This window comes from Podarcis melisellensis, assembly GCF_964234715.1.
Source record: "Podarcis melisellensis genome assembly, chromosome: 7".
NCBI lineage: Eukaryota > Metazoa > Chordata > Lepidosauria > Squamata > Lacertidae > Podarcis > Podarcis melisellensis.
This window is the reverse complement of record NC_138539.1, coordinates 38,847,130-38,868,627: the sequence shown is the minus strand read 5'-3', so window position 1 is coordinate 38,868,627 and position 21,498 is coordinate 38,847,130. Positions and strand designations below refer to the sequence as shown.

The window sequence follows — 21,498 nt, the reverse complement described above, 5'->3', positions numbered from 1 at the left end:
GTTACAGACTTTTTGGGGTGCGCACGGCACCCCGGAATGAATTGCGTCCGCAACCAGAGGTACCACTGTGGTTACTGGTCACAAGTTAATATCCAGAAAATTTAATGCTATGTTTACATGCAGAAATCCATTATTACGAAAAGCTCACTATTTCTCAGGAGAAATATGATCCATCAATATAGGCAGCTGCCGGTTTAGTCCTTCAAGTACTTCTCTGTCATGAGTTCTTGTAATATGACTTACACTGGCAGGGTGTATTGTGGCCCAGATCCAGCTAAGATTTACAAAGATCCCACAAAAAGAGTCTGACATCATTGCATTTCATAACAGTAAAATGTCATACAAGAGAACACCACCACTAAAGCAATTTATAGGGGGGGAAAGATAATTAAAAAATTGTGGCAATAAAAGAGTTAGTGGTTTAATTGTGGAACAAAAAAGATAGTTATTTTTTATTCATTGTAAAATTAAAAATGTTATTGTGCTTTGGCAGCAGCGCTGAACACGACACTTTCCACAAGGGCCAACATTGATGCCGAAATCCAGCATCGCCTGAGCTCTGCGAGTGCAGCTTTCTCCCAACTGAAGTGCAGAGTATTTGAGGACCAAGACATTGGCAGGGAAACCAAAATCCTTGTTTACAAAGTTGTTGTACTACCAACCTTACTGCATGCTTGTGAAACGTGGACCACTTATAAATGCCATCTCCAACTCCTCGAAAGATTCCATCAACGGTGTCTCCGAAAAAATTTACACATCACTTGGGAAGACAGAGAAACTGATGCCATTGTAGTGGAAGAAGCAAAGATCACCGGTGTCGAAGCAATCATTCTTCAACACCAACTCTGTTGAACTGGTCATGTTGTGTGGGTACCTGATTATCAGCTTCCAAAGCAACTAGTCTATTACAAATTTTAAAATGGAAAGCGTAATGCTGGTGGTCAACAAAAGAGGTTCAAAGACTCTCTCAAGGCAAGTCTTAAAAAATGTAGTATAAACACCGACAACTGGGAAACACTGGCCTGCGAGCTCTCCAGTTGGAGAACAGCCGTTACCAAAAGTATACTGGGCTTTGAAAACGCTTTAACTCAGGACGAAAGGGAGAAACACGCTAAGAGGAAAGTACGCTAGGCAAACCCTCACCATGATCAATTCCCACCCGGAAACCAATGTCCCCACTGTGGAAGGACATGCGGATCCAGAATTGGCCTCCACAGTCACTTATGGACTCATTGTTAAAATTGTGTTTATGGAAGACAATCTTACTCAGCTATGAGTGATCGCCAAAGAAGAAAGCACACTACACACAAAACACACTCAGACTGGTATAATCCTGACTGAATGATTTCAAACAAGCATGTGTAGGATTGTTAGAATCATGGAATTGTAGAGTTGGAAGTGACCCTGAGGATCATCTAGCCCAACTCCCTGCAATGCAGAAATATGCAGCTGTCCCATAAAGGGTTCAAACCTGCAACCTTGGTATTATCAGCATCACACTCTAACCAACTGAGCTATCCAGGTTAGGATATGGTACTGTATCTTTCTACTGTATCTTGTAGAAATATTAGACAGTGATGAAGCCATAAAGATCGCAAACACTTTACTATCCGAACTGTACAATGTTCATGCAGAACCACCTACGAACATTTGTAAACTGTTTGAATTCTTTAAGCCAAACATTTCAGAGAATGTCCTTACAATAGGAAGGATCTACTTGAAAGCTCCCTTAAACGAATTTTAATGAAAGGATAGTGAGACATACTGTACTAAAAACATGCCTGTTCCTTGATTGTGTTAATTATTTTGGGGGTCGGACCAGGTGGTGAGGGAAGCAGCTGGTGCCAGAATGTTTCAAGGATAAAAACAAAGATAGAGTCTTGCTGCCTGTTTCTGTCTACAGCAGAATCAGGTCCTCAAACTTTCTTTTCAGTCTTTTGCCATATTTTTAAGGGGCATTTGGGGGTAAATACTAAACTTCAAGGGAGAGGAGGGGCCATGAAGAAAGAAAAGAAAAGGGGGGAGAGTGAATTCATGCTTTCACTGCTATGGTAAGCCCTTCCTCCAAAAAACTATTTTGGGTGCAAAACCACAGCCTCTGAAATGGCTACCTGGAATTAACTGCCTTCCGAATGGGGTGACAAATTTGGAATAAACACTTCAGTCCATTCCTAGACAGGAGGCAAATATGTAGCAGTGTGGAGGCAGAACAGAATTGGCTTCTGTTTGTAGTGTTATACTGCCTCTAATAAGTTAAAAAGGCAAAACAAGAGAACATATGAACACCCACATCCAGCAGAATAAATTCTACCAGGTCATTTGACCCAGGTTTCAAAAACATTCAACAAAATAACCATTAGAGGTTATACGATGGGTCAAATCATTCTGGTCCTCCTACAGGTTTCTACAAGTAAGGGCCAGCAGCCTCCATTCAGCAAGCAGCAGAAGCTAGCAGCAGTTCATTGTGTCAAGATCACTTCCACAACATCAGAGACCCTAGGCATTTATCCAATCTTTCCTCATTTTTCTTGGAACTTGTGCGAGTGCAGAGCTTGGAAGACTAAGCCTGAAATCTTTGCAGTACTCCTATTACAGACACTTCATGTTACAGACGCTTCAGGTTACAGACTCCACTAACCCAGAAAAAGTACCTCGGGTTAAGAACTTTGCTTCAGCATGAGGACAGAAATCACATGGTGGCAGCACGGCGGCAGCGGGAGGCCCCATTAGGCAAAGTGGTACCTCAGGTTAAAACAGTTTCAGGTTAAGAATGGACCTCCAGAATGAATTAAGTTCTTAACCTGAGGTACCACTGTAATTTCATTTGGATTTTCTCAGCAGCATTTCTCAGTCAATTGTACACCGAGTTTTACCATATTCTACAAATGTGCTACTTAATATTAAATATATATTTTGAAGATGTTATATTCTGAAGCACATTGCTTGATTAAAAGAATAGAAAAAGCCATTTGTTTGATGGCTACAAACATTTGTTTAATGGCTATTTGGTCTTTTGAACAACATTACTCTGAAATAAATGTAACTGTTAGAGAAATATTTTATTGTTTTGTAAAACATTTGGGAATATAGAGACACCACTTAAGATGAGAACAAGATTGTGTAGGATTGCACAATGCTTTATATAGGTTCTCAGCAACTTAGTAGGATCAGCATAGTAAGGTATATTGGATTTGTAATGATTTAATTTGCTTGATTGTGGGACAAGCAGCTGGAGGCTCAAGCAGATAATTACAGCCCTAAGCCATGAAGTAATCCATATGTGGGGGGTTGTAGAACAGTCACACATGATAGGAAGCTTAAGTTAGAAATCAAGTTAAGCTGACATTCACAACACTTTTTAGTAGTACAAACTTCAGTGAATGATTAGCATTTAGGTATTCAGGGAGTTTGAAAATGCATAATACTATTGTTTCCTGAAAGGCGGAATAAAAGACCTTGCAGTAGGAGGGGAGGCACATGACTGATATTTCTTTGGCAGGAGGGATGAATGGTCACAGGGTCAAGTTTCTAAATGCTTTCCCCAATAGGCACATAAAAATAAAAATTGCCTGCTATTTAAACAACCCCTCCCTCCAAAAAAGATCCCAGGGTGCACTTATGGCAACCTAAGACAATTTCCCCTCACATTGTCTTTATTCTGAATGCCTGTCTCTCTAGGGTTGTTGCCTTGAAACCCTAAACATAAGAAGTGTTTGCAAAAAGTACCACATATGCTTTCAGTTCAAGCCTAATGAACATATTTAGCCTCTTGACTGAGTCCGTGTTGGATTGTGCCTACGTGATGCCTTTGAAAATATTTGACAGGCAGCAGTGGAAACTGTAGCCCTAAATATTATTAACAACACAGCAGAGATACTTTTCCTTTGGCAAGCAATTGTTACTCAAATTAGTAATGAATATTTCTAAGAATAAATGGTCCACATCAGTGTACATTCATTCCTTTGCCTGGCTAAGTATCAAAAGCATGCCTTTCAGCCAGACATTGTGCAGTCCAGTTCAACCAAATTCCTTTTCTGCCTTTGCAGGCTTCCTCCCTATAGGTTAACATCTTGTTGTTTTGATGATCATGTTCTATGCTGCCATTTATCAAAATTCTGTCTTTACTTCCTCTTTTCCTCACTGCACCAATCCAGGGCGAAAACATCCACACACGTTACTTCAGGGGCTGTAGCTGACTAGCTGAGTGAAAGTTTTCCATTCAGAAAGTCCAAGCTTCTAGAGTTATCCGTATTTCAGACAGCAAGGCTGAGAGAGAGATTTCAAAGCTGCCACCAGTCAATATAGATAGCACTTTGGGTACATCAGCCAATGATCCAAGTTTCAGCCAATGATCCAAATTTGAGCATATTCACTGTTACCAACCAAGTTTCAGCCAATGATCCAAGTTTGGTATTTGAAGAAGTGTGCATGCACACGAAAGCTCATACCAAGAACTAACTTAGTTGGTCTTTAAGGTGCTACTGGAAGGAATTTTTTTTTGTTTTGACTATGGCAGACCAACACGGCTACCTATCTGTAACTAAGTTTATATATGTTAACCTTAAGCTAATATCTCCAGCTTTCCATTCCCCTTTATATTATCCTACTGCGGTGGTGAAACAGTCCACACCCATCACAATCCTATGCGTGTTTACTGAGAAGTCACCTGAATTCTATGCAAGTATGTATATGATTGCAGCTTTGCTCTATCCAATGTTTAGCTGTTAATTTTAATGGATTATTCAAACTGATTTAAATGTTTCTTTTATCCCTCCATTACTTCATTTCCCCTGGTACAACATACACATTGTCTGCTATTTATTCTTCTTACTTTCTTTCTTTCTCCCCATTGCATTTTCCATCTTGCTGCTCTCTATGTGTAGAACACCCTCTGTGTTGTTTTCATACAAGTAAACAAGATTCAGAACTGTGTTCTCGCTTTAGGCATACTTGTTAGTTTCTAAAGTTATATTTTGAGGACTCTTCAGAGTAGCACATGCGAGCTGTGCATGTCTTGAGGATGACCTACAAAGGCTTGCCATTTGGTACCTCCTTTCCCACCCCCCAATCATAGCTATAAGAAATTAAGAAATTCTGATTGACACACAGTTTGCAAGCACAAAAAGGTAGACTGTGTCTTACATTCGGGGATTCATGATTCACTGTACCAGACATACAGAACTGACTCCAGATTCTTGGGCACTATGAAATGGAGGAAACTTATACTTCTCTCTTTTGAAGTGTGTTTCAACCTTTGAATCCAAATTGAGACTCAGTGGGCTTTTGCTAATTTTCCCTAGTAAAAAAATTATGGCTCTGCTTCCCTGTGACATGCTCTAGTTAGCAGCCTAAAACCTTGAAATATCAACTCCACAGTGATATGTGTGCATATGTGTAATATATGATCCGGAGGTCATGCAGGCTTGGTTGGTAACAGTGAATATGCTCAAACTATGAGCATATATTATAATACCCACTGATATTATTATTAAACCTGTTTACATATTATTATTATTATTATTATTATTATTATTACAATAATATTAATAATTGTTCATAGCACTATAGAATGAATTAGGAGGGATTACAGCTACACTTCTGTGGTTAAAAATATCAAAGAGTTCCTTAAAGCCCATCTGCATTAGAAAGCATTGATTTGCACTTATGAACCAGTTTGTGATACAATAGGGATGAAGGCGAGGGACTGAATGTCTGAACTCCCTGTATATACCATCATTTAGAAAGATAGGCTACGATAGAACCCTTCCCCCCAGCATGCTATTTTGCATTTACTAGAAATTCTCCATGTGGAGGTACATTTAAATTTATTTTTCCTTCCCTGTGGTTTAGAAACAGATGTAAAACCTGAGCTGACTGTGTACTCCATCTCTAAGGATCACTGGGCAGGAATACGAAGGGAAGCAGCCAGAAAATATATGCATCAGGAGTCACCAATCCAGTGACATTCACTGCACTCTTGAAAACCATATTGGTATCCCAGAAAGGACTCTGAACTTTCATTTAAAAGAGAAAGCAAGTCTCTAGCCCTCCTTGAAGAAAAGTCATGGAGAACAATTTACAGGTACCCTTCTAAGCAATTTCTGTGAAATGAACTAGACTTGCTGCTTCTGCTTGTTAGTGTTCTTAGCCAGTAAGTGAAGTCAGAGCCGTAAATGAAAAGTTAGTTGTTTGGACACCAGGCAACAGTAATCCCCAGGGTCCTATGCTTTCCCCTCCCTTTTAGTGCACTTTTCCTGAATCTGTCTTATTTTCTAGTGCTTAGAATCTCCACTTTGCCCTTCCTTTTCCCCTAGCAACTAGGATGCATCTTTCCTGTGATGGTTGTGTCTATGATTAGGTAGTCCCTTATAGGTGATTTTCTGCAAATACTACTACACAATAGGTGTAGGTGGGTGTTAAAGACCTGCCCTCCCAATCCCCAAGAAGGCGAATGTAAAAACATTGTTAAGAGGTTCACATATGTCTTCTGCTGTGCCAGAGCTAAAGACCAAGCATTCACTGGTCCAAAAAGGTTGGTGACCCCTGGTCTACAAATAAATGTTTCCAATTCAGAAATCTGATTTAGTAAAGTGATACAACCCTTTTTCAAAGTTCCCAGGATGACATCCACAGTTTACATATCCGTATTATAGTTGTTGCTATTTTATTATTATTTTTCCTTTTACTTTTTTGCTATGACATGAGAAAAATATGCATTTTGTCACATTTCAAAACCACTAACTTTTACTCAGAATAGACCCACTGAAATTAATGGGCTTAGACATTTTCATTCATTCCAATGGGTCAAACGTAGTTGACTACTGCCCAAAATTATTAATTCAATTTACATCCCACCTTTCCTTCCAAAGGAGGGGGGGGGAAACAGCTTTTTCATAAAAGTCCTTTGTTCTAGGAGCATATTGATTAATAACCATCTAGTATGAACACTAAACAGTTATTTGTTTTGCTTTCACTCTAAATGCTTAGGACTCACCCGCTATTTAAAAATTGCAAGACATGACTAAAACAAAAAACTAACCCTTAAAATGAAATATTTTTATTGTTCTATGTCTATTTCTGTGGTCTCAACTTTGAACCTATACTTCCATAAAACTACATAGGTCTTTGTATTTGCTATCTACTTTTTGCATTTTTCCTATGCATTTACACTGCACTAGTCACTGTGGGTTAAACCACAGAGCCTAGGCCTTGCCGATCAGAAGGTTGACGGTTCGAATCCCCGCGACGGGGTGAGCTCCCGTTGCTCGGTCCCTGCTCCTGCCAACCTAGCAGTTTGAAAGCATGTCAAAGTGCAAGTAGAAAAATAGGTACCGCTCCGGCGGGAAGGTAAACGGCGTTTTCATGCACTGCTCTGGTTCACCAGAAGTGGCTTAGTCATGCTGGCCACATGACCCGGAAGCTGTACGCCGGCTCCCTTGGCCAATAAAGTGAGATGAGGGCTGCAACCCCAGAGTCGGCCACGACTGGACCTAATGGTCAGGGGTCCCTTTACCTTTACCAGTCATGGAAATACCCAGATACAATGACACCAAAAAAGTACAGTGGCCCAATTTAGTCATAATGCTAATGTTCAGATATAACACTAAGTCATGGTTTGGCATTACATGAGTGCTTCCCTGTCCTCTTCTCACCCAGTAAATAATAAAAGTTCAAATGCTTTTGACTTTCCCTTGTTGTTTCATCATATATGAGATAATGGATTATCTCAAACTATGGTTATTCTAAACAAACCAACTTCATAACCCATGGTGATTGCTAGAGTGAGTAACCATAGTTCCTTTTGACGTCTAAACTGGGAACCATGGTTGCCAGGTTCAGATCAAACCAGTCTTTGAAAACATGAGCTGGTGTCAATTTCTAGTTGGCCCAGTTTGGCCATAACAGAAGGCCATTACTTATCATCTGTACAAGTCTTAAATCATGGCATGGAGAGAAGGGTACAGGCAGTGTGGGAATGGATTACACAGGCACATGTCTCATGTGTAGCTCAGCTTAATAACATGTTGCTGTACATTTAAACCAGGTGTTTATCATCCTCTCAAAATAATTTAGTCCCTTAAATCCATCCCTATATTATTCCTTTTCTAGAAAGCTTTCTAACACAATCATCTACATTGTTGCTTATTTCATTCCAAACTTAATTGAACGTGTTGCAAGAATGCCATCACTGATAAAGATACATCAGTAGATACAGTCACCAAAAACATAAGGGTGGCCTCGTGCTGATACAACCCTTATTCTATTTGATCATTTTCTATTCTTTGTTTATTGCCATTCTCTTAATCAGATTAAAATGCCTTAAGGCAGAGAGGCCTGTCACTCTTACATGTTTGTTCATATCTAAAGCACTGAGTAAAATCAATGTTTGATTTTGCTCATTCAACAGTTTGTTCACAGGCCTTCTTCTAAGATAGATTTATTCAAACTGATGACCTGAAAGCAAATGTTCAATAGCAAAGGCCTCTGTTCAACCACAAATCTGGTATGAAATTGTTCATCGGCCCATCACTTATTTCCCTACATATTGATTGGGTCTAATTAATTTCCATGTATTGTAAAAAGCATACCTTGCCCTTCAAAATTATTTTAGGATAGAATTGGATAAAATATTTTAGGATAGAATTGGATAAATAGAAATATCATAAACGTCCATAGTATTTTGTGGGTGATTGGTCTGAAAATTGAAGAGATAGGGAGAGATACCCTAGAGTAAGACACTTGCCAAACTGCAGACAGATAAGACCCAGGGCTTTTGTGCTAGGCAGGCTGTATAGATGATTCTGGAGTGGGCAAAATCATTCCCTCTGATTACAAGCTAATTCCACCTTCTTGATCCTGTAATTTTTCTTAATCTAGAGACAAGTCTTTTAATTTTGCAAAGCTGCTCCCTTTCCCTCCTCCCGCCATAGCTTGGTCTTTCCCTTATATGGTAAGCTTGGAGACATTTACTAATTGCTTTTTATGTATGGCTTGCTGAGGCACAACAGGGCATTTCAAGGGTCCCTGCTTTGACTTACGCAGCTTTGCACACATCCTACTTCATCTCAGACAAACACAAAATCTCTCAGAAGCACCCTGCCTTGGCTTGGAATTCATCCATATCCAAAGCACATCTTTATTTCCCACCAGGTTTTATTGTACTTTCCCCCAGGTTACTTACTCGCTGTATTAGGTAAAGGTAAAGGGACCCTGACCATTAGGTCCAGTCGTGGCCGACTCTGGGGTTGCAGCCCTCATCTCACTTTATTGGCCAAGGGAGCCGGCGTACAGCTTCCGGGTCATGTGGCCAGCATGACTAAGCTGCTTCTGTTTACCTTCCCGCCAGAGCGGTACCTATTTATCTACTTGCACTTTGACGTGCTTTCGAACTGCTAGGTTGACAGGAGCTGGGACAGAGCAATGGGAGCGCACCCCGTCGTGGGGATTCGAACCGTCAACCTTCTGATTGGCAAGTCCTAGGCTCTGTGGTTTAACCCACAATGCCACCTGTTTCCCATACTCCCTGTATTAGGAAGTTTGTAATGTCTGATGTCTCACTGTGCTTATCTAATGTTGGAAGCTGCCCAGAGCAGCTGGGGCATCCCAATTGGGTGGGAGGGGTATAAGCAATTAATAGTAGTAGTAGCAGTGATGGTGGTGGTGGTGGTAATAATCATTTTTTTCATCCTTTCCATGAGAGTAGACCTTTTAGCTTCAATTTTGTCCCCCATTCCTTTTAACATGTACACTGAGGTTGAGAACCTCTAGCCCATGTGCCAGTCTTGGCCCACCAGGGGATCCAATTGGGCTTGTGAGACCTTTTTCCGGAACCCATGCCTCCCTGCCCATCAGATGATGGGCAGAAGGACAAGATTTAATCCTGCACAGGCTGTCATCCACTGAGCAACGATAAAAGCCCTGTGCAGACGCACCCTTTGAAGCACCTTGCATGTGACAAATGCTTTAAAGAGGCTTCCACAAAGTGATGTAGCCCCTATACTCCTGTTTGAGCCTCTGGAGGATCAAATGAGAGCATAGGGGCTATTTTAAAGTATTCTACAAGTTTCTCCACTCCCTATGAGTTCCTGATTCTGGAGGCCTGAAATGGAAGCATGGGAAGACTTTGGTTCCTTCCACTTCCTTTTTAAGCCTTTGCAACTGAAAGCTTTAAATGGCAGTGCAGGGAGGCTTGCAAACCACAGTGTACGACCACTGGGAAGAGTCAAGAAATACCATAGGGCATCTGTAGCAGCACAACCAGATGCCTTCATCTGCCCCACCAGCAACAAAACATGTCTTTTCTGCATCAGTCTCTACAGCCACAGCAGGCACTTCAACCTTCCAGGAGTTTGACTTCACCCCCAAAGGTACACTCCTCCCTTGTCCCCCCGATACAGATGCCAGAAAGACACTATACATGTATCAAATTTGACCTAGGAGGCAGATCTTGATAAGGGTCTTGCCCATGTAGCCAAATGATTACCCACCTCTCATCTACATGAAACAAATGGGGCAGAGTGAAGTATGGGATCATCAGAATTCTATTACTCCAATACCTGTTTTTCCTTTGCATAAAATCCAAGTGAGGAAGTGCAATCCATGAATGCATATCTGGCTGCTGCTCTGATTATATCTCCTATTTCAAAGGCAAATATTACTGCCTGAATCTATTTCCCCCCCCCTGTTATCACTGTATCTTTTGATGTAGTCACTGGCACCCAGTGTCCAAAATTGTATGTGACATTTAATAACACTTTGTTCTGCATCTGTTTCATTTTCTCTGCCTTGAGACTCTAGTATCCAGTGCAAGTGCATTTGCACTCAGTGGTTATTGCTTATTTCAATGTTAATCAAATCATCAACCACCCACCCCATAAATAGTGAAAGGTAACTAAGGAAGTCTCCACAAAAGTTAAGTGACCCAAGCTCCTTCTGGTTCCCTTGTAATTTGAGCAACGGACCTTATGGTCCAAATGTTTCATATTATTATTAAGACTACTAGTATTGGGTTGTATCCAGTGGTGGCTTTGAGTAAGCACTAAGCATTTCTGCTTGTGCAAGGTGGGGCTCCCAATTTTTTGCTGTTTCCCCAACTCACTGCAGCTTCCCATGCCCCCCAAGCTACCCCTGAGGATATGAGACACAGAGGAGGCAAAAATAACAACAAACGAAGTTAGAGCAGAGTCAGAAAGGCAAGAGAAATAAAGGATGATTGATGCATTTATTTATGCAAACCACTGTCCAGCATATCAGATGATGAAAAATGTTATGTTTTCTCTCAATTTAAAACCTTCTATCAGCAAGAAACCTACACATATTGGGTCAGTTGCTTATTTAGGAACTGAACTGTGAGAGATTTAGTTTGAAGCCATTAGTCCAATTAGTATCTGCTATGCTTGCTTGTAGTATATTTTGCTGGACTGGGATGTTTGCCAGTGAAATGAGGGATAGCATGTCAGCCCCACAGTTCGAAACTGACTTTATAAAAGTAGGGCAAATAAATTAGGTCTCAGTCATAGTAAGGGGAAATCAAAGCAAGAAGCAACTCAATCACTATTTAATAAGACTCATACTATGGGAATTCAAGAAAAACAACAGGTGCTGTGATTCAAGCATCAAAAGAATATACATTTGTGCTCCTTTTTCTAAAACATGTGATTACCTTCTCACATTTTCTATCAAGTAGAAACCACCTCTGTGGTTTTAGGGCTATTAATTTAAGAGAGTCATCAGGGAAAATACAGAGTAACTAAGGAACCTAAGAAGTATAACTATACACTCACAGAATAGCAAACTTCAGAATACACCATGCTTTACAATTCTTATACTTAATTGTACTTAATACATAAAACTTAATACTACATTGGTGGGGCATCCACATGCAATTAATCATTTCAATCAATTCAGAATTGGTTTTCCCCAAGCCTTGAGAATGCTTAGAAAAGTATTCAGCTTATGATAAAAATTCTCCAATGCATGACAAGACCCACCAGCTCTTTCATCTGCCAATTTCTATTACCATCTCCTTTACTATATTTTCCCCAAACTTATGAGGGGTGATGGGATGGGAAGGTATCGGCAGCCAAGCATTTCTGCAAAAGCAGAGGGCTTTCCCCAAGTTTTCAGCTCTGTGCAGTCGAGACCTCCGATCATACATGGGCCCACCATTTTTACAGGAAATGTGGCAAATCAGCTCATCAGAGTGAACTGAAGGCAGTTCCATCCAGAGTCAGAAATCTAAACCAAGCACACCAAGAAGGCTTTGCTGCTTTGGAATGGAAATGTCTTCAACTTACTGTGAGAAGAACTTTTCGTTTTTGTTTTTAAAAAACCTTCTGGTCAATGAATAAAGAGGATGAAAAATACTACGCTTGCTAGAATTCATGTTGGCAGGAATGGGCAATGAAGTATGGCATAGTAAGTCCACAAACTATATACAGTTAAGGACTAACAGATTTGTTGTAGCATAAATGAGAGTCTACTTCATCAGATCTGTGATGAAGTGTTGCATATGATGAATTGCACTCCCATCCATACCAGGTTATCTCATACCAGATGTGCTAGTCTTTAAAGTACCACAAAATTCTTCATTGTTTTTGAAATCAAAGGATTTTGTTGCATATTGTCGATAAGGTATGTCATACAATCGGGTGGGGCAGAGGAGCAAGGAATCATGCAAGCAAGATAAACTGCAGGAGAGGAAACCCCCGATGAGAAAATGCCTCAAACCCACTGAGAAAAAGTATCAAAGAAAAACAAACAAGCAAATTGGGCACCTGTGTGAGTTTAGCAACAGGGTGAGGAGACCGGTACAGACAATCCACTCTTTCCCATTTTAATATTACAATTAAAAATGTAATATTACAAATTCCCAAGTGAACAACAAAAAGCCATTGTATCACGTGTGTTGCACAGAATGGCACATGTACCTGCTGGACAGAAGCCTTGAGAGTGTAATTAGTGCAATGAATTCTTGCCTCTCAGGGAACAAGTTTGATCCCTTAAGGCCAAAGTAGTCAACCTGGAGAAACAGAGAGGCAGAGAAGTTTGTGGATGAGGTCTTTAAAGACATGCCAAAAGCATTTCACTACCATGGACTCTATTGTCACAGAAAATGAAAATCAGAGAGGAACTATCCATGAGGGAACAAACAACTATCCTCTTGTGCCAGGAATCCACCACCAGGGACCCAGGTTCTACTGATAGTGAGTGATCTGATTATAATGGAAACAGACAGTTGGATTTGTCATGGCCATGGAGATGGCGCAATGATGTTCCTGCATGCCAGGCATGAAGGTAACAGATATCATACTTCATCTAGATAGGTTGGCAGATAAAGCTAGGGAGGCATCAGCAGTCATTCCACATGTCAACATCACTGACAGGAACAAATAAAATGTGGTTCTAGAACCAAAATTTAGGTTGATATGTAGAAAACTGAAATCCAGGGCCTCTGCTGTAGCTTCCTCGAGTATGCTACCTGTTTCATGCATAGGACCAATTAGAAAGGTGGAGCTGAGAGGTCAATGAGCAAACAAAATTGTGGCATTTTATTTTATCTTTACTGCTTCTTTGAATTCTGTGGAACTCAAACTGCAATAAAAGAAAAGAAATAAAAGCAATAAAAATACAATTAAAGATCAATACTGTACAGATATTTAATGCAATGGATGCACCACTTGTGGCCTTCAGCCACAAATCCAAAGACATGCCATGGACCACCTGAAGGGGAGCCCCTGATGTACATTAAAAGGTCACATTACAGGAGTTCATTTAGCTGCTCCAATATAAACTTTGATTAAAGAATAAAATAGTGGTTTCAGATTTATGCCACTCATAATCTTTTACTGAAGGCTTTTCTAGTACACATTATATATCCAAGTAGTCCTTTCTTTAAAACAAAACAAAACAAAAAAGGTTGAACGTGTGCTATTTGAAGATAAAAGCATGAGATCAGTAAACATTCCAGAACAATTCTAAAGTTAAATGGAATGAAATTAGAAACCCAGTGTAATACTGTACATATAGGTGGTGTCCAATGTTGTCTGTCTGCTAATGGAATTTATTTGTCAGCAGAAAAAGCCAGAGTGGCAATTCTCAGCAGTTTCCCCTCCACTCTGCAGCCTCCTATGCCCCCTCTAAATTTGCTCCGGAGGATCCTCAAACATTCTAGTTTGCACCAGGGTGCAGCGGGCTGCAAGACCGGATACTACTCTGTGAAAATGTGATCACTTTAAGATATGTTAACCAGTGGCAGACCTTGGGACCTCAAATTTGAGCAATGCCCTGTGAAAAGCCAAAATCCCCCCCACCTCCCCCTTTCCATTCTACATAATAGTTGTGGTGCTCCTAAGCTCTGCACCCAGTGCGAGGAAATCAGTCATGCGCCCCTAAATCCACCTCTGTGTTATTTTATGGAATTTGACATCTTGGGGGGTGGGGCATTGTGCCCTTCCACCAACCATGTTAGGATAAAATATTAATACCTGAATTTGCTTTCTTGAAATATGGTACCAATGGACCGAAAACTACTTTTATGCCATTCAGACTGCCATGATAATTGTAATTGTCCATAAGGTTCTCTCTTTGGTTATCAGATCCTAACTCCACTTAGAACATAGACTGCACTGATAGTATTCCTGGCATTTTGGCAGACATGAGGATAAAGGAAAATGGTAGTTGAACTGACTGCTCCAGTAAGAATTCAAAAGGGCTCCAAACTCAATCAGCAGCAGAAGCCGAGTCCACAGCAAATAAATATTTTTAAAGTCTTTTTGTTGTTTCATAAAAGGACAGATTACCATAATGTATTGTGTTTTCCATGGAGAAAATTTCTAGAAAGCCCAACGATCTAATGAATTGTTCTTAATCAATGGCCAATTGTTGTAATTTCTCATTGTACCCTGAAATCTTCACATAGAAAATAATGGAAGTTGTTTAAAAACAATGGCTTTTAATCTCAATTGTAATAACTCACAAATAATTGTCAAAATCCATAGTTTCTTCATGCCATGTTTATGCTAATTTAGCTCAATGAGCTGATTATGTCTGTTACTATCTTCCTGATATTATATCAGAAAAAGGACAAACTAAAAGGAACACAGTGTAGATAATATGTAATCAACTAAAAATGTGGAATAAGTAAAACGAAAAAGCAATTTATTGGCAATTGAAACTGAGCATTCCTTCAATGATAGCTTGTTATATAAAATTTCATATTTGGATGTAACCATTTCTGTGATATTGATTGTGTGTATGTTTGCAGAAAATATTCTACCAGATGATAGTGGTAATTTATGACTAAACTTACTTAACATTTGTCAAATTGTACTTGAATGCTGTGGCTCTTGAGTAGCAGCTTCATGCCAAGCATAATGGTAAAAGCGATGTCAGAGGGCCTTGGACTTACTGGGAAAGGAAATGTGCTTTTCTGAGCATGGTATCTTAGAATATCATGAGATTTTTAAATATTTCCCTGTATTAGCAAAATATACAAATTCAACCATCTTTGTGTAAACTGCATAAAGCCATGAAAGTGTAAGTTGTGTTAGCTTCTCTATAGTTTATCTCCAGAAAAGAAAAACTTTAATGAGTTTTATATCACTTAAAAATAAACTCTTCTGTAGCTGTTGAACATAAATGGAAATTTAACAATAATTAAATTACCCTTTAGCAATGAAAAAAAGGTGGAATAAGTATATGTAATTAAAATGTGCATCCATTTTTTAATTTACATCAGTGGCTGCACCTCTACCTCAGGTTAAGAACTTGATTCGTTCTGGAGGTCCATTCTTAACTTGAAACTCTTCTTAACCTGAAGCACCACTTTAGCTAATGGGGCCTCCCGCTGCTGCTGTGCCGCCGCAGCACGATTTCTGTTCTCATCCTGAAGCAAAGTTCTTAAACCAAGGTACTATTTCTGGGTTAGCGGAGTCTGTAACCTGAAGTGTCTGTAACCTGAAGCGTCTGTAACCCAAGGTACCACTGTACTGCCAAAGCACCTTGCCTACAGTGCAGATTGAGTGGCTTACTTGCTTGCATCTGACAGAAAACTTCCCAAAGGCATTGTACAGACCAGATATATCAGTTATGCATTGACGACTATACAATGTACAACTGAACTCACACAGATTTGTCCTCGTGTAAATGCAGCTCTTGGGAAAGAAAATAACTATCGTCTTCGGGTACAATCCAAAGACAGACTCATGTAAGTTCCGATGAGTCAGAACTGAAGCAAAAAAATCGCATAAATCATTCTATGCTGGGTCCTATGAACTCCAGATGGAGTTTGTTGCCTCCATCTCATTGCAGCCTCCTGATCCTGACATCCAAAGACCCTTAGGAATGGTGTGATATGAGACATGGGGTGGTCACAGCTGGAGGAGGACCAGCAAAAATAAGGACAGCCTTGTCTGGTGAGCAGGAGCTCCTTCAGTTTACACAAGCCGTCCGTTGGATCAAATCCACTGCCTTCATTTGATGTATTTTAGTGGGACTTGGGTAGACCTAGCATTCTGTGCATTGTGCCTCTTATTTGCAAACCATCACTCTCCACTTCCAGCCACTTAGGCACTAAAAGAGAAAAGAAATTATCAAGATGGAAAAGTTTGACAAAAGTCACCACTAAAACTAAGTACTTATTTAATCACTTCCTCTGTCTAAAAATCCAGGAATGTGGTGGGTTGGTGTAAACTGTGTTTTGCCCTTAAAAATGTTAACTATAGTTGTTTAGGAAGGCTTTGCCTCTTTCTCGGTGTTAAAAAGAGTAACACACTTTCTAAACAACAGATACATTTTTTTATCTTGATCAATGTGGAGCCAGAAGCAAAATGGGAGTAATAAATGCCAGGGGCCAGGTTGTGATCTGAGAACACATGAAAGAAATCTCCACCTTTAAAAAACTAATTCAGTGCAGGAGAGGAGATGGGTGCCTCCTGCCAGGGAACACAGAGAACAGAAATGCCAAAAGCCAGTGTTGCTTCTCCCTTTAATATTGCAAAAAGGATTTCTTTGGGGTCTATTTGCCTCCACAACGAAAGACAACAGCAGACTCTCCTGGAACTCTGGCTGCTATGTACATAAAGCTGGAAGGCTGGTGCCTTGAGGTTTTAGCCTCAGAAGACCTGTACCAATTAACAGTTCAATAGGCACTTGGAAAGCCTGAAAGTGAATGAGCCTTGCATACCCTGGAACTTTTCAGGACAAGGCAGGGAAAGTTAGGGAGATCTGCTGAGGATCAAACACCACGCTCTGTACTAGACACAACAAAACCAGGGCTGTGGAGAGCCAGCCAGAGAAATAAGGCTTGTCAGAACAGCTGGAGCAGCAACATTGAAACCATGAGCGACAGTAAGCAAATCAACAGGTTAATTTGCATTTTAAAATGGCCTAAAACCCAGCTACCACTTGCAATATGTTTGGGAAGCACCAAGTCAGCCTGGCTGTTTACCACCCGGATCCTATTTCTAACAGTCATCTGGAAGTAGAGTTAAAAGTAGCACCGATTTCAATAAAGTCATTTCGAAGTCATTAGGTCAAAGTAAACCAGAGGGTAAACCTTCTGTCCTGAGTTCAAACGATGCCCGCTGCATCAATGTAAGAGCGGTGAGCAGGGATGGTCCTATTTTAAAGCTTTCTCCTTTACTATGCGAAACTACTAGGGATGGGGAAAGCAGAAGGTAGCACCATCGCGTTGAGGAGGCGCGCATCACCAAGGGAAGGCGGAGGCTCATTCAAGCTTACCTGGAATCCAAGCCTTGAGATCTCAGTCCCAGGTAGGAACTGGGTTGAGGGAGGCGGTGGCGCTTTGCACATGGACAGCGGCGCCGTGTTCTTTCCCTTTCCCCCTGCAAAGGAGCTCTGACCCAAGCTGCGATGGGGCAGGAAGGGCGAGACCCCTTAGGGGTTAGGCTGTTCTCCGCTTACCTGAATGCCGGGAAGAGGTGAAGAACCTGGGTGCCTGCGCGCCCGCTCGCTCCCTGGAGGAGGACGACGACGACGACGACGAGATCACTCTGGCTTCTCGATCCACCGAGGCGGAGGAGTAAAGGGCGCCGCCGGTCGTGTAGCGCCGAGCGATGACCCGTTCCGCCCCCAAGGGGTGAAAAGGCGCCTGGTGCTGAGGGCGGCTGTGGCCGCTGCCCCTCTCGCGGAGGGCTCTGAGCAAGAGTTCCAGCAGCGCCTTCCTGTCCGCCGCCGCCGGGCTCTGGAGGTCCCGGGTCTTGTTCTTGGCGGCGGCGGCGGCGCCCTCGGCTCTGGGCGCCCGTCCTGAGGTGAAGAGCAGGAAGAAGAGGAGGGCAGGCAGCGCGTGGTAGCGGCGGCGGCATGGCTTGGCCCCTTGCATCTCTCGGCCTCCTGAGGGGAAAGAGAGCGAGGCGGCGGAGGCAGCGCTCGGCGGTTAGCTCCTGCTGCTGCCCCTTCCCGCCCTCAGCTCCCGCCTCATCGTGGGGCTGGCACTGGCCGCGCAGTCTGGGGCTCGAGCGGAGGGACGACACGCCGAGCCCCGCGAGCGCGAGTTGGGTTAGGGTTGGTCGCCGCTGCTTGCGGGCGCGCCAAAGGCACGTGTCGCGGTTGCCGCGCCGGGGAGAGAAAGTAGGGCGTCCGCGCGGCGGCGGAGGCTGCTTCCCAGAGGCTGGAGCCCTCTCTCCTCTCGGCTTGGCCGCTGCGAGGGGTGTCAGGCCAGCTCCCCGGGCGCGCGCTCCGCTAATAGTCCCAGCGGGGGCCTCGCCAGTTGCCAGCCCGGACGCTCGCTTCGCGCTCGGGTCTGTGCCCGGCGTGTGAAGGGAGGAGGAGAAGGAACACCAGGCGGAGCGGGAGAGGGAGGGAGGGGCTCTTGGGGCTGGTCCCGCCGCCGCCGCGACCCCGCCCACCATCAGGCCGCCGCCGCCGCCGCGGCTTCCCTTTTAGACCCCGGAGCCCTTTAGGGCACATTTATAGACACGGATTATGAGGAGGGCATTAAGCAGGCCACGCATTTCGCGATCCGCGGGGCTTTAGGCGGGATTTGCCTGGCTTTCTTTCCCAAGCGCTCCTGGGTCTTTAAAGCGCTCGACGGACGAGTTTTCACTCGGAGCAGGGGGGCGCCAAGGAGGGTGCGGGGGGCTCCCCCCGACTCCCCTCTCCCGAAGGAGAATTTGTGAATGAATTTCTAGGGGTATCTGCTTGTTTCTTACCCGGATCTTTAGGTCTGTGATCAAATATGGGACTCCACACACACATTGCTCGGGTTATCTCGCTCCGGGGCGCGCCGTTGCACCAACGTTGCGCGCACCTCGAAAGTGATTCTATGGGGCGGGCTAGTTATTTGTTTGATTGTTTTCAACACTGCACAACGCCTGGGTTTTCTACCCCAGTTTATTGATTTCCCCCACCATGGAATATGGCAATTTGAAAGGATTTGTAATTTGACATCTTTTCTAGAATGGGCACCCAGGACATGGAGGATTCGTCCGAGGTGCTGTTCAAAATCTAACTCCAGGACTTGGAAGCAGCAACCTGACTTCGATTTTTAAGCATCTCTATTAAGAAATTACACCCTTAACCCAAAATTATATTCAGAAGCCAAAGTCTCTCTTTCTCCCTCAAACACAGCTAAAATCTTTTGCATCGCGAAATACTATATTCTCAATTTTTTTTAGCCCTTCCGGAAAATTCCTTGGTCGTTCCTTTTTTTCCCCAGTGTAATCCTATGCTTGTCTACTAGAAAATAAACCCTAGGGAATAAAATGGGGCTTGGTCGAAGTGTTCGCAAAATTGCAGGTTTAATATCCCTCCGCCTCTATCATCGACGGCAACTACAATACTGTATTTGGATTCGTAATCTGTCTTTATAGGGTGGGGTTTTTCTTCAAGCTCTGATTTGGGTGGTCTTACGCCTACACCCACCCATACCTCTACCGCTTTAAATCCAGCCCTGCCCATTCTGCTGAGTGGGGCCCTGGGCTACCTTCCCGAGGACACCCATGTTTTAGACCCCCTCGGGAAAAGAGAGAAGAGATTAGAAACCCGACCACGAAGGGACTCGGGCTCCCAAGCTTTATCCCCCTAAGTAAGCTCTCCAAATATAGCGAACAATTAGGATTAAGGGAGGGAGAATATTAATTCAGTTATTCACAAACCCACTTCTTTGGGTTCTGTCTCTTCCAACTCCCTTTCACCCAGTGTTGTCTTTGGGAGGGGGGGAAATCTAACGGGGGGAAAAACACAGAAACACCCACCCACCCGGTGGTCGTAGCGTCTGCACAAATGCAAACTTCTTCCATTCACCTTCCTCCTTGGCAGGTGCATCGCCTGGGAAGCGATTTCACTGTTCCTTCATACCTCCCACCCCCGAGGGCACCCTGATTCATTTCAAGCAGAAATATACTAGTAGACCCTAGTAAACCCTCAGTAATACTCAAGGAGCCCCCGTCCATTCACAACAACGTTGAGAGACCTGCCTAAAGCCTGTCGTGAGTCTTTTCAGGGGCGAGGAAAGGACTTTACCGTGCCAAAGTTGCCTCTTCGGTCCTGCGACTTCCCCGCTTGGAGGCTGGTCTGCGATCCGCAAAAACTGCGTCCTGGGCGTCGCGTCGCAGCCGTCGGAATTGGCTGCCATACACCTGGCTTATATAGTTCCGCCTCAGCCAGTCCGCTGGAGTGCTATCGACTTTAGGTGGGTGGAAGGCAACGAAGTCTTCTCTTAATCATTCTTATTCGGCTCAACGAGGGTCTCCCCCCCTCCCTCCTTTTCCTGACAAACTTCCTCCTCCCCACTCCCCTGAGGACGCAGGTTCAAACTCATGGAGATGACTCCCCTCCGCTACTTGTGAAATGAGATTGTCGCCCAGATTAGAGGATGCTCAGAGCTCATATATCCGAGCGCTTTGCTTTCTTAGGTTAGTGGGATTCCCTAGCATTGACGTCTTGGGGGGGGGGGGATGACCGGAGTGGGTGGGTGAGATACGCAGCAGGAAAAGTATTTTTCCTCCTAGAAACTGAATTGAGTGTGAAAGACCTTCTTCATTTCAAAGGACAGGTTGTGTATAAACTGCTCAAAACTAACCGTGAGTTGATCTCGGGAGAAAGGGGGGTGGGGGTGGGACGACACAGTAAAGTTAGCATCAAAAGGGAGAACAAAAAAAATGAGCCTTTTCAAAGTTTTATCAATCCTGCAGGATGCAGACACCCCATTTATTCAAAGTACACTCCCCACCACCACCCCGCGCCCCACACAAAAAAAGAATAGTGGGAGATGTAGTTTATCCTTCACAGGACTACAACTTCCAGCACCCAAAACTACAGTTCCCATGATTCTTTGTAGGACAGGGATTTATTTAGAATGCACTTTAAATGTATAGTGTGAAGTGACAATAAAATATCTTATGACACCCTCACAATAATTCATTCAATCAACCATGCTGGTGTAAGGGAAGCAGAATGGCCTCAGTCCAAGGAAAGCATTTTAAACCCACCAAAGTCAATGGGCTTTGAATATAATTTAAAATGTCTGCAAAATAA

At 42.9% G+C, this 21,498-nt stretch overlaps 1 protein-coding gene across 3 annotated transcripts in view; it reads right to left on the bottom strand.

Annotated features, from left to right (window-relative positions):
- The window catches only part of ALKAL1 (ALK and LTK ligand 1), a 32,141-nt gene extending 11,349 nt beyond the window's left edge, over positions 1-20,792 (bottom strand). Inside the window, exons 1-3 of one of the 3 annotated variants that reach the window (XM_081917638.1) lie at positions 20,485-20,792; positions 19,173-19,283; positions 17,926-18,354 (exon numbers count right to left, since the gene is read on the bottom strand). In XM_081917638.1, the coding sequence (XP_081773764.1) occupies positions 17,926-18,354; positions 19,173-19,283; positions 20,485-20,596 (652 nt within the window). In that variant the 5' untranslated portion in view covers positions 20,597-20,792. The remainder of the gene's footprint in view (positions 1-17,925; positions 18,355-19,172; positions 19,284-20,484) is intronic. The other 2 variants (XM_081917637.1, XM_081917639.1) reach the window with 2 other exon arrangements.
- Between the last annotated feature and the right edge of the window lie 706 nt (positions 20,793-21,498).